The following is a 22379-nucleotide window of genomic DNA, read 5'->3' on the forward strand; positions in this document are numbered from 1 at the left end:
AATGGGTTTTTGCTCTAAAGAGAAGTCTTTATTAGAAATTTGGATGAACTGTTATTGTTTGGGGGCTGTAAGTGTGCATTTAATATTCTACTTAGGCTGACAAATACTTTTTACAAAAGTTGCATTTCTAATCGTTTATTTTTCCATAAACATGCTTCATGGTATTTTAAAAATAAATACCTCAAGAAAATCACTGATTTTTGTCCCATTTGGGCATTCATCTTATTCTATCACCTTTTAGAAACATTTCCTAAATAAATCTCCTAGCTTTCAAAATTGGTTTTGTTTTAGTCTTGTCTTTTCCAATATTCCTTTAGGGTAAAGACTTTTTTTTTTGGCCAGACCTGGGGCTTGACCTCAGGGCTTGGGCACTGTCCCTGAGCTTTTGCTTAAGGCTACCACGCTATCACTTGAGCCACAATGCCACTTCTGGCTTTTTGTTTTTCTGGTGCTGAGGCATCAACCCAGAGCTTCATGCATACCAGGCAAGCAGTCTACCACTAAGCCCCATTCCTAGCCCCAAAGATTGTTAGACCATACTTCTTAAGCAAAGACAGGCACTTGTAGATTTTTTTAACACTTGCTAAGACTCTTTATATGTAGAAGACAGCTATAGATAAATTTTAATCAAAAGTGAAATAATGTGACTTGGATTTGGGAGGTATTGTATTCAGTTGGAATTGTCACACAGGAGTCACCCAGAAATTAAAAAAAAATCTGTTTTTAAAAGAGATCTGGTTTTTAACTCTTGAAACCCATTGTTGCTTAGATTTTCTGTGATGATTAAATTCTTTGGTTTAAATCAGTATCACCAATGCCATGAAGGAGTTCTTAGAAAATGTGGTATTGGATGCTAACTGCACAGTTCTGAGCACTGTATCTAGAAAGATCAGTGAAAAACAAAATATTCAAAATTTAACTCTGGTAGACTTCTTTTTGATTCAGAAAATCAGATTTTTTTCAAAATAAAAAAATTAACACTTAAGTAAATCCTTTTTTATGTTGTATTCTTGCTCTAAAAGAACAAGTACATTTAAAGCGTACATTTGGCAGCATACATGTTGACAGTATGTACTGATGACGGCTAATGTCTCAGTGTGTGCCCTCTCTGATTAGTATTCAGCCCCTCCAAACTATCATCACTCTTAACATATTGGAGAAAAGCCACGTGAACATGGCTTAAAGCGCTGCTTTTTCCTGCCTCATTAGGTCTTTAGGACCTAAAGTTGCCCATTTGCTGGGCAACTTTTTTTTTTTGTTTGTTGGTTGTGGGGCCTGAACTCTGGGCCTGGGCGCTGTCCCTCAGCTCTTCAGCTCAAGGCTAGAGCTCTACCACTTGAGCCACAGCACCACTTCTGGTGTTTTCTGCTTATGTGGTGCTGAGGAATTGAACCCAGGGTGTCATGCATGAAGTCAAGCACTCTACCACTTGAGACACATGGGGGGTGTATTGTATGTAGAATTCAGGGCCTTGGCTTTGTTTCCATTGTAAAATAGTTCCATTGTTTTCATATCATCTTCACTCTACTTTTAAAAATTCATTTCATTGTCCATGATACCCTTCTTTGCTTTACTTTATGCCTAAGTAACTCATCTACTGTTTTTTGGTTTCCTAAGAAAGGTTTTTGTCTATGAGGCTTATTTCATTGGAGTTGTAAGAACTAAAGGAGTAAGCTGGGCACTAGAACTCATTCCTGTAGTCACATCCTAGCTACTTAGGAGGCTGAGACGTTGGAGGAAGTCTTTGAGACCCGTTAGCCAGCAAAGTGCTGTACTAGAGGTATGGCTCAAGCAGTAGAATGCTAGCCAGGTGCAAGAAAGCTGGTGGCTCACACCTGTAATCCTAGCTACTCAGGAGGCTGAGATCTGAGGATCACAGTTCAAAGCCAGCCCAGGCAGGAAAGTCCGTGGGACTCTTATCTCCAATAAACCACTAGAAAACTGGAAGTGGCGTTGTGGCTCAAGCGGTAGAGCGCTCGCCTTGAGTTGATGAGCGCAGGGACAGTGCTCAAGCCCCACGACCGACAAAAAAAAGCTTAGCAAAAGCTCAAGGCCCAGAGCTGAAATTCTTACCCAGCACACAGGCACAGATGCAGAGCCGAAACTCATCCCAGCACACAGGCACAGATGCAGAGCTGAAACTCTTACCCCAGCACACAGGCACAGATGCAGAGCTGAAACTCATCCCAGCACACAGGCACAGATGCAGAGCTGAAACTCTTACCCCAGCACACAGGCACAGATGCAGAGCTGAAACTCATCCCAGCACACAGGCACAGATGCAGAGCTGAAACTCATCCCAGCACACAGGCACAGATGCAGAGCTGAAACTCATCCCAGCACACAGGCACAGATGCAGAGCTGAAACTCATCCCAGCACACAGGCACAGATGCAGAGCTGAAACTCATCCCAGCACACAGGCACAGATGCAGAGCTGAAACTCTTACCCCAGCACACAGGCACAGATGCAGAGCTGAAACTCATCCCAGCACACAGGCACAGATGCAGAGCTGAAACTCATCCCAGCACACAGGCACAGATGCAGAGCTGAAACTCATCCCAGCACACAGGCACAGATGCAGAGCTGAAACTTACCCCAGCACACAGGCACAGATGCAGAGCTGAAACTCTTACCCCAGCACACAGGCACAGATGCAGAGCTGAAACTCTTACCCCAGCACACAGGCACAGATGCAGAGCTGAAACTCTTAGCCCAGCACACAGGCACAGATGCAGAGCTGAAACTCTTACCCCAGCACACAGGCACAGATGCAGAGCTGAAACTCTTACCCCAGCACACAGGCACAGATGCAGAGCTGAAACTCATCCCAGCACACAGGCACAGATGCAGAGCTGAAACTCATCCCAGCACACAGGCACAGATGCAGAGCTGAAACTCATCCCAGCACACAGGCACAGATGCAGACAGACGGTTAGGGATTAGGGACACATGGCTGGCACAAACACTTACCAAGATGATTGCATTTTAATGTAGTTAGTTTTTGCTATACATACAGTTTTTACTACTAAATCTATTGGTATTCCAGGCTAGATTTTGACTCTCCAGTCTTAGATAGGTTTATCTAACTGCTAACTTACTGTTAACTACTGTGTCCAATTAGACTTTTCCCTCCAAAATCTGTTGATCTAAGCTCAGCAATCCAAGCACTGCAGGAGGACGCCTGGGGTGAGGGGTGGGGCTTCTCTCTTGGCCAGCAGGTCCTGGCAGTTGTGTCCTCTCTAGCCTCCCTCCTCCCTGGCCCTTACGGTTCTCACGATGCCCGCTGCCAGTGTATCTTCTGTACCATGAGCTTTCTAAACCACAGACTACCACAGCACTGTGGCCACTTCAAATGCAGTGGCATTTTGGTGAAGACAAGGCTGCGGCATACAAATCCTGGACTGTGCTCATCACTCTGAAGTTATTTTCTCTTCCAGACATTTCTGGGCTTCAGACATAAGGTAATAGGTAATTTTCCCCACTATTCCAGGTACCCATTCCTCATTATGCCATTCCATTGACAGCCTCTCGTGGACGCCTCTTTCCTCCGTCTAGATATGAGTTCCATTTCAATGTACTGAGACATTGAAACAAGTTCCTGAGATGGGCTTCAAAACCACTCGGAGTGGAGTGAACTCTGAATATGAAGACTGGGAGGAGTAAGTACACAGACACTGGGGAAGAGAACGCACAGTCCACCAGAGCAGCACTATTGGTAGGGAACAAGCAAGAAGGACATGTGGCCATGCTCCCATAATCCTATGAGATTGCTGATGGCGATGTGAGAGGGCGTGCGCTGGCGGGAGCGTGGTAAGTGATGAGTATTGAAGACCTGGTCCCCTGCTAGGGGCTAACCCCACTGCCTACTGCACTTGGGAGAGACACACATTTCTGATCGCTAGAAACAAGCCAGGTTAATGATCAGGTCAACTTTCTAGACAAAATCTTGCCTCTGGGGTTGCTTACAAAGCGTGCCACAACCCTTTTGTTTTAGTGTCTTGTTCTCTCTCGGCACTGCACACTGCAAGTGGAACTAGTTATCAGAGCAGCTTCTCTTTCCCTGCACCTAACAGCTTTTCTGTTCACAGAACTGCAAGTCCTCTGGAATCAGGACTCATGTACTTTATCTACTCTGTCCCCCCAAATTAAAATCGATTCTAGGCTGTAGGGACTGAGAACACCGTGAAGGCAGCCCTGATGGTGAGGTGAGATTGTCTGCCCTGTGCTAGAGTCAGTACATTGGATTTGCTCCTGTGTTGAGAGTGCAGGCCTTTGAAAGGCTCAGTACAGCCGTAAACAGACAATCACTGCTGGCTACCTTTCCGAACATTCAAGCGCAGTCTTTCTGGACGCAGCCAGCCCAGGCTGGGCCTGGTGGTTCATACCTGTCATCCTAGTTACTCAGGAGGCTGAGATCTGAGGATCGTGGTTCAAAGCCAGCCTAGGCAGGAAAGTCTGTGAGACTCTTATCTCCTGTAAATCACCAGAAAACTGGAAGTGGTGCTGTGGCTCAAGTGACAGAGCGCTTGCCTTGAGCTTAAAAGCTGAGGGACAGCGCACAGGCCCCATGAAACCCATCACCATTTGACTACTCGAGGTGGTGCTGTGGCTCACAGTGGTAGAGTGCTACCCTTGAACACAAAGAGGCTCAGGGACAGTGCCCAGACCCTGAGTTCAAGCCCCCATGGCTGACCAAGGGCGGAAAAAAACAAAAAACCTGACTGCTGCTTAGTAGTCTGAAACCTGACAGCAAAGTTACCTTCTGAGATTCTGTTCCCTACTACAGCATGTTTAACGTGGAGAAAATTGGCTTTATCAACATCATCTTAATGAATGGATCCCATCGTTGTCCCAAGAGCACACAACAGGCAGATGGTGTGAGTTCTAGGCCATGAGGAACGAACTGCCATACATCAGTGTCGCCGCGTCCCGTCACTCGCTGTGCTCAAATGACAATGTCTGGGGCAGGGACCAGGCATCCACAGCGCTACTGAACAGCCGTGTTGAGAACCACCGCCACGAAGCCACAGGAGAGCCTAAGTATTTAGGGACTTGTATCTGAACTTGCGTGTTTGTGAAATGTTCATCGGGAAAGTGTATTCTGAGATAATTAAGTATTGCAAATGGCTATGCCTGCTGGTGCAGTGGCTCCAGTGGTAAAATACCCGCCTAGCAATCATGAGGCTGAATTCAAACCTCAGGACCCTCTTCTCTCAAAACAAAACAAAGCAAAAAACCCCAAACCTCTCACGGGTGCCAGGACTGTGGAGACAGGCCAGTTTGGGCAAATCTTGAGACTCTGTCTGAGAGACCCCAAACCTCATCCTGTGTACTGTGGCTCTTGCTCCTGCTCCTCCACCATCTCTGGGAGCCCGGTGGCTTGAGCCCGTGGTTCACAGCACAGCACAGCACAGCGAGACTTTTCCCCTTCAAAGACACTGCTTCAGAAAGCAAGATTCCAATGCCAGCGGTGCTGCTAGTCACAGGAGCATGCTGATTGTTAGAGAGCAGAATTTAAATTGAAAATACATTTAACAGAGACCAATTTCCTGTTACAAAGATTGCCATTTAAAATAGAGCCACAGTAGTTGAATAACCTAGAAAAAGCCATACTTGGTTCAAAATGGTAGGGCTATAATGAAGTCAACCCTTGTTTTGGGAGGATCAAGACAGTTCCCAAACTATTAAAAATAGTTTTACTGTTAATGGGAAAAAGACTATCATCTATCAGCAGTGCAGCAATGAGTTTGAAGTTGAAATCCTATTTAAGAAAACAGAATTAGGGTTTCAGTTTTAGAGTAACTGCACTCAGTTCAGCTCGCTGTTGTTGGAAGATCCGACCTACAAGTTGAATTAATCTTCTGGCTCCCAGATTAGTTTTAGACCATGCCCCTTCCGCCTTCCCTCCCAGCAAAGGTAGGGGCGGTCTGTGAAGGCTAATGTCCCAGGCAGCCTACTCTGCCGCGCGGCGGTCCTTACGCTCTCACAAATGCAATTTTAAAATGATGGACAACTGACTGGGTGCTTTGTAAGGTTTACCAATTGATGGGAACCAGAATCAGATGGCAGCCACATTACGAGTCCCTTAGGATTTGTGTTGCAGTATAAAACATGTAGGCAAAGATAAAAGCTAGGTTACCATCTAGTAAATTTATACACAGAATATGCTGTAATGTTTCACAATAATTAATAAGCTTTGGTTTCCAGTGTCTTGACAAAGAGAAGGATCAGATGACTGAGGTAGTCCTGTAAGTTTCCAAATGCTCAGGAGCAGCACGTTTGTCTTGGTGTCAGGCAAGGCAAGGGGAGGAAATCATCATCCGAGAATGTTTCCAACCTGGTGCCATTAGAAAAAACCCCAAACCCCAAACCCAAGCCATTCAGAGCACTAGCTTTAGAAGACGTATTTATTCCTCTTCACTATTTACAGTGAATCGCCAGTAGGCTTTGTCTAGAAGAGGCTTCATCTGTAGTCTCTTACTGCTTTCTTAGGCACTGCCGTAAGTGGTCAACAGCCCCTACTGTGAAAGAAGCCATATACAAACAGGGGGATCAAGTAATTGACAGATGTACACCAAAATTATCCTAACGAAGTATAAATACACAGCAGTCACTAAATAATGGAGAACTGGAATCTGTTTAAGAAACAATCTGAAACCGTGTAGGAACCAGGGCTGTGTGTGATCGGGGAGCCGAGCCTGCTCTCATGGAGACAGGGCTGCGTACACTGTTAAACCAGCAAATGACAGCATCGCCAAGATTTAAGAAAATCACTGTCTGTGTCTTATGTTTTTGCACAATGCTATGATTTACTTAAGTTTTACAAGAAGATATAAAAAAATAAATATTGCCATGCATATCTTATTGACATTAAGAAAATGAATAAATAATGGAAACGCTCTCTCTAGAACTTGTTCCTGCATACTCATTGTTAATGATGAAGGGCTCGAGCAACTTCTGAGTTTTGCAGCATCCTCAAACTGAAAAAGCTTCCAAATGGGCCCGAATGCCCTCCAGCGGCTGCCTGCGAGGGGGAGGGCAGGGAAGGGGAGGCAGCCCGGCGGAGTGCGGCGAGCCTCCCCGGCCCTTCTTGTCTGGTTCCCCGCAGCACCCCAGTGAAAGACTGGAGTGGTTAAAACGGTGCACAGCCGGTTTACAGAAGTCCATGAGGCGGCTCCTTAAAGCTGAAGTCACACACGAGGGACAGGTGGTCTGAGGGGTAATTGAAGGACGGGAGCCGGTTGGGTCCGATCTGTTCCTCGGTGAGCAAGTCCAGAGCGGAGCGCACGCTGAGCGCGTGCTGGGAGTACCAGATGTAGTCCAGGGTGTGGCGGCACTCCCCTGAAGTCCGGATCTTCCAGGTGGTGTAGGGCGGCTCCGACTGCCCGTCGGCGCTGAGCAGCTTATAGGCGCTGCTCAGGTTGAGGCTGGAGGAAGCGAAGTGCCTGTACACCTCCTCGGTGGGCTCCGCGTTGAAGTCCCCGCACACGATGAGGGGGGTCCTGGCCCCCTGCGTGATGCTCTGCAGGTTCTGGAGAAGGTCACAGCCCTGAGCCGACCGGAACCGCTCCCAGCCGGTGCGCGCTTTCAAGTGCGTGACCGCCACGCACAGCTGCCGCCCAGACTCCCTGCACTCCAGCGTCTGCGCGATGGCCACCTGGTTGGTTTTCAGTGTCATGGCTGTCAGCCTAATGTTGGCGCTGTTGATGAGCTTGAACCGGTTCTGGAGGAAGAACAAGGCACAGCCATCGGGCCCATTGTTGTGCTCCACATCCAGACAGGGCGACCAGGGCTTGGGGAGAAAGGTGCACTGGTAGCCCAGTCGGCTGAGCAGCGGCTGGAAGGTGTCAAAGTAGTGGTCCACCTCTTGCAGGCACAGGATGTCGGGCTGGTAGGCCAGGATCTCCTCCAGAATAAGACACTTCCTTTCTTCCCACCTGAGCGCCTCCGCCGGACACTGCACGAAGTTGTCCTTGCCTTCTCCAAGGGCTGAAAAGAAAAAGCCGGTCAGCCTTCAGCCGGGGCACATCCACGACCTGCGTGGGGTCAGGGACGAGCCTCCTTTATGTTACAACTATTCGTGTGCTGGAAGACTGTGTCAGCTAAATGTGTGTCAGCTAAATGTGTGGGAACGGACGACGTAACTAGACCCTGCTCAGGATACAAGGGCGGCCTTTCCTACTTAATGCATGCACACCTGCCTGGAAGAACGGAAGCGATCAGCAAGTTGGCATGTTCCCTCCTTTCCCAGGAAACTGGCACATGAACACATAAAAGAGGTCCTTGCCTTTTAAATTTTTCCCTAAAATTTCAACTGCTCCTCGAAGCAGCGCCGCAGACGGGCGCATGGTGTTTAAACCTGACAGTGCTGTGGTGGACGGAGCAGCGCAGCAGCCGCCGCCGCGTGTGCACACGGATCCGCAGAGGGTCTGGCCTCAAAACAGGCCCCCACCTCCCTTGAAAACGCGCCTCGGGCCGTGAGCCGGGGCTGGCAGCTGGAGGTGGAAGGCCGATCCTCTGAGCTGCCCACCCCGCTGCCGCCCGGCTGTCCGTGCCCGGCTGCTCTCCGTCCCCTGTCCCCGGGGCCGCGTACCTTGGGCGAGGATGTTCCACTGCATGACCCTGATGGGCGGGTGGCTGCTGGGGCACTCGCTGCTCACGCTGCTCACGCTCACGAAGTCCCGCTGGAACCGGGGCGGCCGGGTGTGCAGGACGGCGCGGCATTCCTCCAGAAGCTCCTTGGGATCGATGGGCTCCAGGTGCTCAGGGTCGGGGGACAGCAGGTACTCGGGGTGCGGGGCGGCGGCGCCGCTGGTCAGCGTCTTGGCGAGAGCGCTGTAGAGCCGGCTCGTGCCGTGTCCCATGGGAGAGGCTGGGGAGGCAGAGGCCCGGTCACTCCCCGCCGGTCACTCCCCGCCGGTCACTCCCCGCCAGTCAGCTCCCCGCCGCCCGTCCCCAGCTCCGCCCCGGCCGCCCACCCGCCTGCGCAGCCAGCCTGCGCGCCGGCCAGGCTCCGGCCTTCTACCGCCTACCACCAGGTAAACTTCCCACAGCGCACCTCGAACAAACCCCGATTCCTCCGAGGGAGAATGCGCTCCTCCTGCCACCTTGTATCTGCATTTTATATTCTGTAAACCTGGCCTGCCAAAGCCACAGCCTCTCCCTCCCGTCTTCACAGGAACCTGATTCGTTTGCAGAGTACAACATGAGGCGGCGGCAGGCTGTCATGTCTTCAGTCCTGACCGCCTTTGTGGGGTGATACACGATTGAAACCTGCACCCCAGTTGTCTGGTACTTCAGGACTGGGCTCTCTGTGCGATGCGTGAGCATTTCTGAGCAGTGTAATTACACCAAGTGCTAGACCTTGAAAAATCTAGAAAATGAGCTGCGCGGTGATAGGTGGTTCAAGGCCAGCCTGTGCAGAAAGCTTGCTAGATTATATCTCCAACATAGTAAAAGTAGGGCTGGAGGTGGGCTCAAGTGGTAAACACCAGCTGAGCAAGTATGAGGTGCAAAGTTCAAATCCCAGCACAAGAAAGTCTAGAAAATGGGCTGGTACAGGGAGGAAGTTCAGCTGTTTTCCATCCAGGAAAAATGTCCTGACTTTCCCAGAGTCCCTGGAACTCTGGGGTGGGGTCTGGGGGGTGGGGGCTGAGGAGGGAGGGCGGGAGGGAAGGAAGGTCCACAAGTGCCTTCCAGAGCTGCCTTTTCACCCCTTTATTATTAACTCATCAAGAACAGTCATCAACCAATGAGCTGACCCCGCCTTTGCCACCCCCTTCCTCACCTCCCAGATCTCACCCGAAGACAGTGCTTGAGAAGAGTCTACAGAGGCGAGCTGAGGCGGAGGGGCTGGGGGCGCGCTCGGGGGTGGAGGGCTGCAGCGAGGGAGAGCATCAGGGGCAAAGGCGCTCAAGTCCTGGTCTAGACCACAAACAACAAGAAAACAAGGAGGGCCGGTGGCTCACGCCTGTAATCCTAGCTACTCGGGACGCTGAGATCTGAGAATCATGGTTCAAAGCCAGCCCAGGCAAGAAAGTCTGTGAGACTCCTATCTCCAATAAACCATGAAAAAACTGGAAGTGGCGCTGTGGCTCAAGTGGTAGAGGGCTCGCCTTGAGCTGAAGAGCTGAGGGACAGCGCCCAGGCCCAGAGTTCAAACCCCATGACCGACAAAAACAAAACAACACAACAAAAAACAAGGAGGCCCTGCAAAACTGAGTGTCAGCATGCAAGCACATGGTCCGGCATGGTCAGCCAAGCCCCGGACAGGGGGCTGTGTGTGGAGCGTGTCAGGAAGTAGGTCAGCAGCTGTGCGTGGGGTGTGTCAGGAGGTCACAGCAGCTGTGCGTGGGTGTGTCAGGAGGTCACAGCAGTTGTGCGTGGGTGCGTCAGGTCACAGCAGCTGTGCGTGGGGTGTGTCAGGAGGTCACAGCAGCTGTGCGTGGGGTGTCAGGAGGTCACAGCAGCTGTGCGTGGGGTGTGTCAGGAGGTCACAGCAGTTGTGCGTGGGTGTGTCAGGAGGTCACAGCGTTGTGCGTGGGTGTGTCAGGTCACAGCAGCTGTGCGTGGGGTGTCAGGAGGTCACAGCAGTTGTGCGTGGGTGCGTCAGGTCACAGCAGCTGTGCGTGGGGTGTGTCAGGAGGTCACAGCAGTTGTGCGTGGGGTGTGTCAGGAGGTCACAGCAGCTGTGCGTGGGGTGTGTCAGGAGGTCACAGCAGTTGTGCGTGGGGTGTGTCAGGAGGTCACAGCGTTGTGCGTGGGGTGTCAGGAGGTCACAGCAGTTGTGCGTGGGTGCGTCAGGTCACAGCGTTGTGCGTGGGTGTGTCAGGTCACAGCAGCTGTGCGTGGGGTGTCAGGTCACAGCAGCTGTGCGTGGGTGTGTCAGGAGGTCACAGCAGCTGTGCGTGGGTGTCAGATCACAGCAGCTGTGCGTGGGTGTCAGGAGGTCACAGCGTTGTGCGTGGGTGTGTCAGGAGGTCACAGCAGTTGTGCGTGGGTGTGTCAGGAGGTCACAGCGTTGTGCGTGGGTGCGTCAGGAGGTCACAGCGTTGTGCGTGGGGTGTCAGGAGGTCACAGCAGTTGTGCGTGGGTGCGTCAGGAGGTCACAGCGTTGTGCGTGGGGTGTCAGGAGGTCACAGCGTTGTGCGTGGGGTGTCAGGAGGTCACAGCAGTTGTGCGTGGGGTGCGTCAGGAGGTCACAGCAGTTGTGCGTGGGGTGTGTCAGGAGGTCACAGCAGCTGTGCGTGGGGTGTCAGGTCACAGCGTTGTGCGTGGGTGCGTCAGGAGGTCACAGCGTTGTGCGTGGGGTGTCAGGAGGTCACAGCGTTGTGCGTGGGTGCGTCAGGTGCAGCGGCTGCGCAGCGGGCTGTGCGTGGAGAGCGTCGGGAGGTGAATCCGTGCTTGGGCCGCAGGTTCAGGGCGCTGTCAGGCAGGGCGCTGTGCTGCCACTGGCAGAGCTAATCTCCTTAGCCCAGTCTGAGCCGGGTTCTGGGGGGGTCTCTCCGGAGTTTGGGAGGAGGGCAGGAGGGCGCCGGGGGCCGGGCCGGGGGCCTGAACCGCCAGAGGCTTCCGCAGAAGCAGAGGTGGCAGGCGAGGACGGGGCCTGCCCGCCGGGCCGCCCTCATCTACCCCTGCGCGCGCACACGAGCGGTGTGCCACGCACCCGTGAGCCGCGCGGACCGAACCGCCTTGCGGGAGCGCGCACGCCCGTCAGGACACCAGACAAACGAGATGTGACCTGAGTCGGGACTCGCACAGCGCACGCGTGTGCACACGCACGCGCAATGCACAACCGGTGGCCAGCACGAGGGTTGGAAGTGGTTGGATGATCGATAACTCTCAGCACGGAGCCACGTTTTGTGGCGCCTTGAATGTGGGCTCCGACAGAAGGTCCCAGGATTCCCGGCTCAGCAGCGGCCGGGGTGCGCGGCCCACTCCCGAGGGGCTTCCGGGAGGCAGCAGGGCGCGACGAGGCCCAGCGCTTGTCGCTGTGGGTGTGCGCAAGGCGGGGAGGGGAGGTGGGGAGGTGGGCGGCGGCGGTGTGCGCTGGCGCGGCCTGAGCATGGGCGGCGTGCGGCCCGAGCTGCGTGCGGCCCGAGCATGGGCGGCGCGGCCCGAGCATGGGCGGCGTGCGGTCTGAGGGCTGCGCGCTTCCAGGCCAAGGCGGACACCGGGTCACCGCGCTGCTGTCCAGGAACACAGACCGAGCCGCACCACCAACGCATCGGCAGCAGCAATTCCCTCATTGTTTCCTTGGGTGTGTTCGGTGGAGTTGTGGGGAGAGGAAGAAATAAGACACAGAGAAGTTACTTTGGGAAGATTTTTGCCTAAAAAGGAAAGAGAAGTAGCGGTGGGGAGAGCGCTTTGACGAGCCGGAGCCGCGGTGCACGGACGCCGCCCAGCACGAGCCCCAGCACGAGCCCCCACGCCGCCCAGCACGAGCCCCAGCACGAGCCCCCACGCCGCCCAGCACGAGCCCCCACGCCGCCCAGCACGAGCCCCCACGCCGCCCAGCACGAGCCCCCACCCCGCCCAGCACGAGCCCCCACGCCGCCCAGCACGAGCCCCAGCACGAGCCCCCACGCCGCCCAGCACGAGCCCCCACGCCGCCCAGCACGAGCCCCAGCACGAGCCCCCACGCCGCCCAGCACGAGCCCCCACGCCGCCCAGCACGAGCCCCAGCACGAGCCCCAGCACGAGCCCCAGCACGAGCCCCCACGCCGCCCAGCACGAGCCCCCAGAAACCGCAGGCCCAGAGCAGGTTGTGAGCACTGCAGTGACCAAGACAGTGTTCCAGAGATGGACGCACAGCCGGGCGCCGGTGCCCACACCTGATCCTCGCCACTCAGGAGGCTGAGGTCTGAGGACTGGCGGCGTGAAGCCAGCCAAGGCAGGAAAGTCCGTAAGACTCTTATCTCCGATGGAGATGTGACTCAAGTGCTAAGTGCCAGCCTTGAGACAGTACCAGGTCCTGAGTTCAATCCCTAGTTATCACACACACACACCCCTGGGCCTTCTGCTCGGGATTCAACACCGAACCCAGGGCCTTGCACACACTAGGCAGGCTTCCACGGAGCCACACCTCATCCGTGTTTAAGTCTTTAACAGGAGAGTGAGGTAAGCAAACTCTTCTTACTTTCTTAGAACTGAAAAGTATATGCTGCAAGTTTTCCTTTTGGGTTAAAAAAATACTTTTAGTAGCATGTGTATCTTACATTCCTGGAACTAGGTGATTCTGACATGCAGTTAAAGACAGCAAAATTCCACAGTAACTCTGCTTACCATGAAAGGAAAGCTCTAGTTATTTTTAAACTTAAAAAGCTGTGAAACTGGCAGAATGGAGAACTTGTGCACAAAAGCCCTTAACAGGCAAGAATATATAAAGGCCCTCGGAGGATAAAGCGAGACTTTCCATTCTAGAAGGAGCCTCGTTAAGGTTGACAGACAGCAGACAATCTCCTGGAAAGGAAACACTTCAGTTTTAATTTGAAATGTAACATGAAGAAAACATCTCATTTTTGACCTAGCGTCTGGCTTTGTTGTCCAGGATGATCGTGAATCTGGGGCTGGGGGAATGAAAGCCAGGGCCTTGCATAGAGCTCTGCCTTTGGCTGCATCTTAGTGCCACCTACACCACCTTCTACAGCAGCGCCGTCTACACCTAACAGCACCTGCAGGTCACAGAACAACTTCTCCAATGTTGGCTATGAGGGAAACGATGCTGACTTCAACAGAAGACCTTCACTAGCGAGATCACTGACCATGCTTCCGGCAGCTGAGACCCGAACTGATGGCACTTAGAGATCACAGAAGCAGCTCTCCACACAGTGCTCCTCTGGCTCTGCCCGCCATGCCTGCTGTCACCTTTCTCACAAGTCCGAGCTGGGGACCAGAGAATTTGGGTATGCACATGGGAAGCTGAAGAAGCCAATCCAACGCTGAGGCAAGGAAACTCTGAAGAATGAGACAGTGTGTCCAGAATTCTCAAGGGTAAGCAGCACAGCAAAGCATCAATGAAAAGGCAGTCCAATGCTGCCACCTACTGGCCAGGCGCTGAACTGCCTCAGAAAGTTAATCTCATTAGTCCTTAATAAATGTGGCCAAATGAGTGGAAAGTCAGAAAAACCTTGGTAACACACACAATTTGGATGTAGACCATATGCATATTTAGTTCATACAGATCGAAGGAGTCAAATATTGAAGCCCTCCATGTCTGGCTCTTCTTTCTTACACATGACAAAATAAAAGTTAAAGTTAAGAAGAAAAAGATACAAAGGGTAGATTACTAAGTGCTGGGGAATTGTGTTGAGCTGACAAGACTGCCTTTGTCTGTGACTCGTGCTCTCTCAGAGCCTGCAGGCTGCTTAAGCAAGCTTACAGATAAGGCTCTGACTTGTTCTGCGGCACTGGCTAGACACAACTCTACCTTCCTGTGAGACTGGTGTACACGAGTGAGAAAATCAACTCAGTGGGCTGAAGGTGCAAGCAGTGGCACTATCTTTACACCTTACACAGGATGGACTTATGGGATATGAATCCCCATATCCTAGGGGCTGTTTGTGTGTGTGTGCACACGTGTGCATGTATGTGCACTGGACCTGGGTGCCGTCTCCGAGATTTTGTTTTTTGCTCAAGGATAGCGCTCTACTATTTGAGCCACAGGAGCACGTCTGGCTTTTTTGGTAGTTCAGTGGAGATAAAGCGTCTTCGGGGCTTTCCTGCCAGTTGAGTTATGGACTGGCTACAGGCCCCAGCTCCACCGCGGATAGAGCCCAGACAACAGTCACCTCCTTCCTTCCCCAGGGGGTAAACGTCCCCTTCCTCACTTGCTCACTGGGAGTCTGGGTCAGGCCACACGGTCTAACAGCTCTGTTAGCTGTTCTGACGTTTTCTGAGCCACTACAGCTTTCTGGGCTTCAGAGCAGAATGTTCACATGTGAGAGAACATGAAGACTGATTCCGTGTCTTTTCACCAGAACTTTCCAGTCCTGCATGGTCTCAGGGCTCTGCGGACAGGGTCCTGAGGCCTGGAGCCAGGTGCACCTTGGACAGCACCACCCCAGCACCAGCACAGCAAGGCAGGGAGCAGCCGGGCGCGGCCGCAGTGCGCTCCTCCTGCCAGCCCAGACAGAGGTCAAGTTCCAGCTCCTCGGCCGTCCACGTCACGGCCCTGACAGCACGCTGGTGCAGCACACAGTGTTCAAATCAGTGTCGCCAGTCATATGGCATTAGCAGAGATATTGAGTGAAGGTCAACGCTCAATCGCTGTGTCTAAAAATACAAGCACCTAGACACAGGACGGCGAGCCGGGCGACCTGTCCCTGCCAGGGCGGGCACACTAGCCAAGCATGCGAAACTGTTTTCCAGAAAAGGCTGAGCTGTGCCTTCAGTCAAGAGACTTACTTAGAAAACCTCTGAGTGAGCCCCCTGCCCCCCTTAATTGAACACATCTGATTGGTGCTCAGATGCTCCTTCACCCATCTGCTGTCCCACAAATTGGACTTTTCCAGAATAATGCTCAGAGATGTAAAGAAAAAAAAAAACTGTTGGCACCTCATCCGTACGTGAGGACGTGAGCTTCGCCCTGCTTTTACAGCCACGAACGGAAGCCGGAAGCCCAGTTCCCCGGCTCAGGGGGCCACAGCCGGGTCCACACCCGGCGCCAGCACCCGCCTGGCGCGGCTGGCGAGCTGGGAACCATGAACTTTCTTGCACACTTTTGAGTGACCGGGAGGCGGACAGCACCGTTGAAATCTCAGTGTCTACAAAACCTCCGTGTGTGGCATGTGCGTCCACGCTGCTCTCAGACTACAACATACGGCCCAAGAGCCCATACGGGGCTGCCTTTTTTTTTTTTTTTTTTTTTGCCGGTCCTGGGGCCTGAACTCTGGGCCTGGGCTCAGCTCTTCAGCTCAAGGCTAGTGCTCTACTACTTGAGCCACGGTGCCACTTCTGGCTTTTTCTGTGGTGCTGAGGAATCGAACCCAGGGCCTCATGCATGAGATGCAAGCACTCTTCCACTAAGCCACCTTCCCAGCCCCTGTAGCTGGCTTTTTATAGACGGCTTACCAACCTGTTCTGTAAGTTTTTATTAAAACAAAATTACGGTTAGTTTATATATGCATCAGAAAAGTCAATAAAAGATTTCTCAGTCACTTAAAAATGCAGGGAGAGGCTGGCAAGGTGGCTCAGTGGTAGAGTGTTTGCCTAGCATGCATGAAGCTCTGGGTTCCATTCCTCAGCACCATATACACAGAAAAAGCCAGAAGTGGTGCTGTGGCTCAAGTAGTAGAGTGCTAGCCTTGAGCAAAAAGAAGCTCAGGGTCAGTGCCCAGGTCTGAGTTCAAGCCTGAGGATGCCCCCCCCCCCCAAAAAAAGGGGGGGGGAAGAACTGGGTGCTGGTGGCTCACGCCTGTAATCCAAGCCACTGAGGAGGCTGAGGATCACAGTTCAAAGCTAGTCTACAAGGTAGGAAAGTCCGTGAGACTCTCATCTCCAGTTAGCCACCCGAAAACCAGAATGGAGCTGTGGCTCAAAGTGGTAGAGCGCTAGCTTTGAGCCAAAAGAGCTCAGGGGCAGCGCCCAGGTCCTGAGTTCAAGACCCATGACTGTCCCAAAAAAAGGGAGGGAGGGGAGAAAGTTTTTATATACAGATTTCCAGAGTTTTGCCTAAAGTAGAAATGCCAATTGTTTCAAAATCGCTATGCCAAGTGTCAATTCCCATTCTTAAAATGGAGTTGATTATCTTACACATCATCAATAGTTCATCAGGTCTGTTGGTTCTTGATCATATTAGTAAATGGGAACATACATTTTCTTCCTGTTTCCTGAGCTCTTTTAGGAGTAAAGTATTTGCATTCTTAAAATACAGAGCTGGGCATGGTGGCACATGCCTGTAACCATTGCAGCCTGGAGCCTGAGTCCCCAGGATGGGGAGTTCCAGGCCCACCTGAGCTTTTGGGAGCCTATCTCAAGAAAACCCCAAACAAGAAGGTTTCTGCCAGCAATAAGCGAATCTGTGAGGAATTCCAGGAAGACAGCATAAGTCTGAACTAGCCGAGGAGCTGGGGGGCAGAGGACAAGTACCCAAGCAAAACGCCGCTCTACCAAGGTGCTTTAGCCCGCCAAGTAGGGAGTTCTAGAGCAGTCATTCAGCAAGGAAGCTGGAAAGAGATCATCCTCACAGCCCGCCCTTCACACAGACACATGCTTCTGCCTGCTAGTCAAGAGAAGGTTCTGGCAGTGGGCAGTATGCCTTAGAAGGGCACCCAAGGGCAAATGGGCCTAAAAGAGATGCAGACCAGTTCAAGAGCTAGCTCTGAGGGGAGGGGCTCACTGGCGCTCACCTTCCTGTCCCCTGGCCCCTGTCCCCAGCATGCTCCAGGGGGTGCAAGTGAGGCGCAGGCCCAGGGGCGGAGCACCTGTCTCCCTGTCTGTGGGCCTAGGCTTGGTGCCCAGCACTAAACACAGTGAGGAAGGCTGCACCCAAGAGGTCTCACTAAAACGATTTTACTGGATTCAAACCCAGGGCCTGAGAGCACCAGGCAAGGGCTCCACACGGAGCCACACCCACAGCCAAAGTCATTTTCTGAGTCGCACCGTGGGGCCTGAGCTGGCCTCATGCTTTGCCTCCCAAATGTGGGGTTTACAATGTACAGCTACCACCAGCCTCGAAGCACTTATTTTCATGGATTCTCATACTGCTAATGATGGAATACAAGTGGTTTTCAGTGTTCCCTTTCTGCACAGTTCACCACACCCTAAACGCTGGAGGCCTGAGTAAGAAACTTAGGAAAGACTTCTAAAATTCCCAAGCTCTTTCACTAGTGGAAGGAGAACAAAATGTATAGAGACGTTCACACCAGGAGGTGATGAGAATTAGCCTTCCTCCCCTCCCAGCCCCCGCCTGCAGCCCCGCCCGGGCTCCTGTGGCCTGATCCCAGGAGAAGGCACCGTGGAGGAGCTGGGAGCAACCAAAAACGAACAACAAATGAAGTGCAATACCGAGTGCAACAGCACCACAGGTCCCACATCCCCATCCCCTGAGCTGCTGCTTCCAACCCGGGAAGAGCTCTCCCGCCCTCCGGTCCCTCTGCCCTGCCGTCCCTCTGCCGGCCCAGCTCAGCCTGGACAGCCCTCCACACCTCCACGTCACCCCGCCTCCAACAGCCCACGTGCTCACCCACTCTGAATGGCACAAGCTCTCCACAGGACACATCCCCATGACAGGGGCTTGAGCGCCATCTCTCCTGTCAGAAGATGCTCTCCACGGCTCCCCCCCATTCCTGGCACATCCAGCCCCAGGCTGATTTTTTATCTTCACTCCTGGTGCACTCCTGCCCTGAAACCACTGGATGGTGGTCAGCGGTAGAAAGCTGTAGACGGGCACTGCCAGGTCACCTGACTTGCTCTTTCCTGGTGATGTCTGGCATGAAGCAAAGGCAGGCCAAGCTAAGTGGTTTGCCGAGTGTATGGGTGCTGGAGGCTTAGTGACTCACGAGGCCCGTGTGCTCTGCACTTACACTGCTCCCCCACATCCTTCGGGGCAATGAAACCCTAATGCCCGAGCCGCCCACAGAAGCCATTTGTTCCCGACAAGCTGGGTAATTACAAGCTTTCTTCTCTCTCCTAAGTCGCTTACTCACATAGTCAAGAGACCTACGAAATAAAGCCACCTCCTCTTTGCCTCTAAAACTGTGCAGGGAAAAAGCAACATGTGGTGCTCAGCAGCAACTCAGCCAACTCTTGATGATGGCAAGAGGAGGAGGGCTGGGAGGATGGAGTGGGGAGGAGGGCTGGGAGGATGGAGTGAGGAGGGCTGGGAGGATGGAGTGAGGAGGGCTGGGAGGATGGAATGGGGAGGAGGGCTGGGAGGATGGAGTGGGGAGGAGGGCTGGGAGGATGGAATGGGGAGGAGGGCTGGGAGGACTCCTGCCTGCAGTCCATCCAGTGCCCTGTGTGCAGTACCTGGAGGCTCCACAGGGACCTGCTGCTATCTCTGCTGGAATTTCAGATTCTATTCACCTTGCAGTTGCCTTCCCTGGAGGGACTGTCCTCAGCTTCCTGGAACTGCCAGTGGCCACAGGGCCTACGTTAGATAAGAAGAGATTACCAAATGGGACAGGTGTGGGGACTCACTACTGTCTCCTTCAGTAGACTGTGTGTGTGTGTGTACAGAGCAGCTGCCAGCTCCATCAAGCCCTATCTCACAAGTGTCTCAAATGGCAACGTTCCTGACTAGCAAGCACAGGTCCTGAGTTCAAACTACAACACTGCCGGGTATGTAAGGGCACCTGGGTTACATGTAAGTAACATAAAAGTAAATTTGGAGTTTATTTTTTTCATTAATGGAATCAACGGGGGTGGGGGGGGATCAGTCACACTGAAAGATATACACTGAAAGATATGCACTTTTTGTCAGTTGTGGGGCCTGAACTCTGGGCCTGGGCACTGTCCCTCAGCTCTTCAGGTCAAGGCTAGTGCTCTACCACTTGGGCCATAGCACCACTTCTGTTTTTTTCTGCTTATGGTGGGTACTGAGGAATCGAACCCAGGGCCTCATGCATGCAAGACAAGCACTCTACCACTGAGCCACTTTCCCAGCCCAAGTACCTGCACTTTTAAACACGCTAAGGTTGGTTTAAGACTTGTGGGGAAATACTACTCAAAGTGCCTCTCTTCCCTTCCTCAGCCACGCCTTGACCCTTCCAATGTTGCTCCTGCTTTTCCCTAAGTAAATACTTTATACTAATCTCTTCGGATCCTAAACAACCCCTTGAGACTGAGTCTAGCTGCGTAGCCCAGGCTGGCCTTCAACTTGTCATCCAGGGTGCAGGCACTCTCCGGCCTCCAAACAGTTCCTGAAGTCTACAGAGACTCATCACTGCCACTTCTGTAGCACATATGCTAAAAAGACTCACTGTGGTCAAAAGAGGCCTCACTCTCTCCCCACCCCGATGCTACTGCACATTTTTTAATCAGGAAGAATCAAACGTGCTCCAGATAAACTGAAGTGCAGAGTCTTGCACTTCCTATCAGGCACCCACGTCTGCCGGCATTAGATGTGTCAGGATCCCGCATGAAGGGGGCTGAAGCAATGAATTGGTGAACGCACACCTCTTCCCCCTCCCACCGGGAGCAGCAGGGAAAAGGAAAGCTGTCTGGTAACCACAGTAACGAGCTGTCTACCATAATCATTAGGTACCATAAAAGTCATCTGACTCTGGGGGCTCACTGCAGGGCTGCAGCACTGAGCCCCTGGTCCCCTGCTCCCCTGTCCCCACTCAAGTCCTTCATTTATTTGCAAAACCGCAGGATGTCGACTTTTTAGAAGTTGATTAGGCTTCACTGTAAGTTGTCTGTGTGAGCGGACCAACAGTTAGTTATTCACACGAGCTTCGCGTCTTCCCAACACATACCTACGGGCTGAACAGAGGGCGCGATGCGCGTGCTAGCCCCTCTGATCTCCAAACCACACACCAAAGTAAACCCCTGTGAATGTCACGCTCCTTGTTCTTAGAGAAAGCAGAGCCAGGACTGTGGTGACGGCTGGACACCGCGCAGCCGAGGACCTCCAGCTGGAGCGCCACGGGGGACCCTCGGCTTCCAGGAGCCGGGGTTACCGCACGCTCATCACCTCTGGTTCCAACGTCTCCATTTGCAAACACATCCCGGAGCAGAAGCCCCCGACGCGGGGGTCAGAGCCCCCAGGCCGGGCTCAGCCCCACGCAGGGATCGCTTCCCTGACAAGGCCACGACTAAACCCCAGAGTGTTCTAGAACCCAGCTCCCCCAGGCACCGGGGCATTCGCGAAGCAGCATTTCCACACCCGCCGCAGGCAGCGGGAACCCAGCGCGCCCCGCGCCGACTTCCTCCCCGGGCCGCGGGGCCGCGGCGGGCTCCGGGCGGCGTCGCCCGGTGTGAGAGCCGCGGCGGATGCGCGCGCTCCTCGCGGCCGGCGGGGCCAGCTCCGCTCACCGCCACCGGAGCAGCTCCGAACCCAGGCACAGCGAATCCGCCCGCGCGGCGGCCGAGCCGGGCCGGGGGCCGGGACCGGGGGAGGGGACCGGGGGCCGGGACCGGGGGCCGGGACCGGGAGAGGGGACCGGGGGCCAGGACCGGGGGAGGGGGGCCGGGGGCCGGGACCGGGGGTGGGGCCGGGGGGGGGAAGACCGGGGGCCGGGGGCCGGGACCGGGGGAGGGGACCGGGGGTGGGGACCGGGGGAGGGGACCGGGGGTGGGGACCGGGGGAGGGGACCGGGGGTGGGGACCGGGGGAGGGGACCGGGGGTGGGGACCGGGGGGGGGAGACCGAGGGCCGGGGGTGGGGACGGGGGGGGGGGGGAGACCGGGGTCGGGGGTACCGGGGTCCGGGCCCCGCGGCCCCGGCTTCTCCTTCACGCGGCCAGGCCGGGCCGGCCGACAGCTCACCTGTGGGGGAGCGGGGCCTCGCGGCGCCGGGGGCCGCCGTCAGCAGTCGCGGGGCCGGGGGTGGCGGCGCCTGGCGGCGCGGGCCGGGGCCGGGCAGGCCGGGGCCGGGCAGGCGGCGCAGGCCCGCGCCGTCCCTCCGCAGCAGGGCCGAGCAGAGCCGCCGCGGGCTCTGATACATGCCGGGGCCGACGCGGCCTGGGGACGGCGGGGCGGCGGCGGCCGGGCTCCGGCCCCCTCGGCGCGCGTCCCGGGAGGGCGCCGGGAGGGGACGCGGGGACCCCGGGCGCGGAGCCGGCGAGGCGGCGGCGGCGGCGGCTGAGGCGGCGGCGCACTGAGCGCGCGGGCGGCGGGCGGCGGGCGCTACCAAGTGCGGCGGGGCCGGCGGGCGGGGCGGGCGGGGCGGGGCGGGGCGGGGCTGCGCCCTCGGCCGGGACTCGCGGGCCCTCCGCGCTGGGCGGGCCTGGGACGCGGGGGCCGCGGGTCCAGCGAACAGAGGCCGGCGGGGCGCCGGGAGCGCCCGCGAAGCCCCGTGCGGGAGCCGGCGTCCCCCGCCGCCGGGATGGGCGCGCCCGCGGCCGGGATCCCACAGTTCCGCGCCGGCACGTGGGGCGGGGAGGCGCGCGGGGGGGGGGGGGCGCGGGACGCGGGGTACGGGGTGCGGGCGCCCGCGGGGTCCGTGGGAGAGCCCAGCGTCAGTGTGAGGACCCGTGCGTCAGTGTGAGGACCCGTGCGTCAGTGTGAGGACCCGTGCGTCAGTGTGAGGACCCGTGCGTCAGTGTGAGGGGCCGTGCGTCAGTGTGAGGACCCGTGCGTCAGTGTGAGGACCCGTGCGTCTGTGTGAAGGGGCCTGCGTCAGTGTGAGGACCCGTGCGTCAGTGTGAGGACCCGTGCGTCAGTGTGAGGGGCCGTGCGTCAGTGTGAGGACCCGTGCGTCAGTGTGAGGGGC

The 22379-nt window shown here is 55.0% G+C and overlaps 1 protein-coding gene across 3 annotated transcripts; it reads right to left on the reverse strand.

Moving 5' to 3' along the window:
* Positions 1-6029: 6029 nt before the first annotated feature.
* Noct (nocturnin) lies at positions 6030-21649 on the reverse strand. Of its 3 annotated transcripts, XM_042701747.1 has the most exons (4): positions 21434-21468; positions 19029-19092; positions 8596-8874; positions 6030-7991 (listed from the first exon to the last, which is right to left on the reverse strand). In XM_042701747.1, the coding sequence occupies exons 3-4, from the start codon at positions 8864-8866 to the stop codon at positions 7156-7158; spliced, it is 1107 nt and encodes a 368-aa protein (XP_042557681.1). In that variant the 5' UTR covers positions 8867-8874; positions 19029-19092; positions 21434-21468; the 3' UTR covers positions 6030-7155. The 3 variants fall into 3 exon arrangements, with proteins under 3 accessions (XP_042557681.1, XP_042557677.1, XP_042557678.1); XM_042701743.1 differs by lacking the exon at positions 19029-19092 and having other exon boundaries at positions 21434-21649; XM_042701744.1 differs by lacking the exon at positions 21434-21468 and having other exon boundaries at positions 18972-19100.
* Positions 21650-22379: the final 730 nt, after the last annotated feature.

This window comes from Dipodomys spectabilis, unplaced genomic scaffold, assembly GCF_019054845.1.
Source record: "Dipodomys spectabilis isolate Male_0828 unplaced genomic scaffold, ASM1905484v1 ptg000297l, whole genome shotgun sequence".
Lineage (NCBI taxonomy): Eukaryota > Metazoa > Chordata > Mammalia > Rodentia > Heteromyidae > Dipodomys > Dipodomys spectabilis.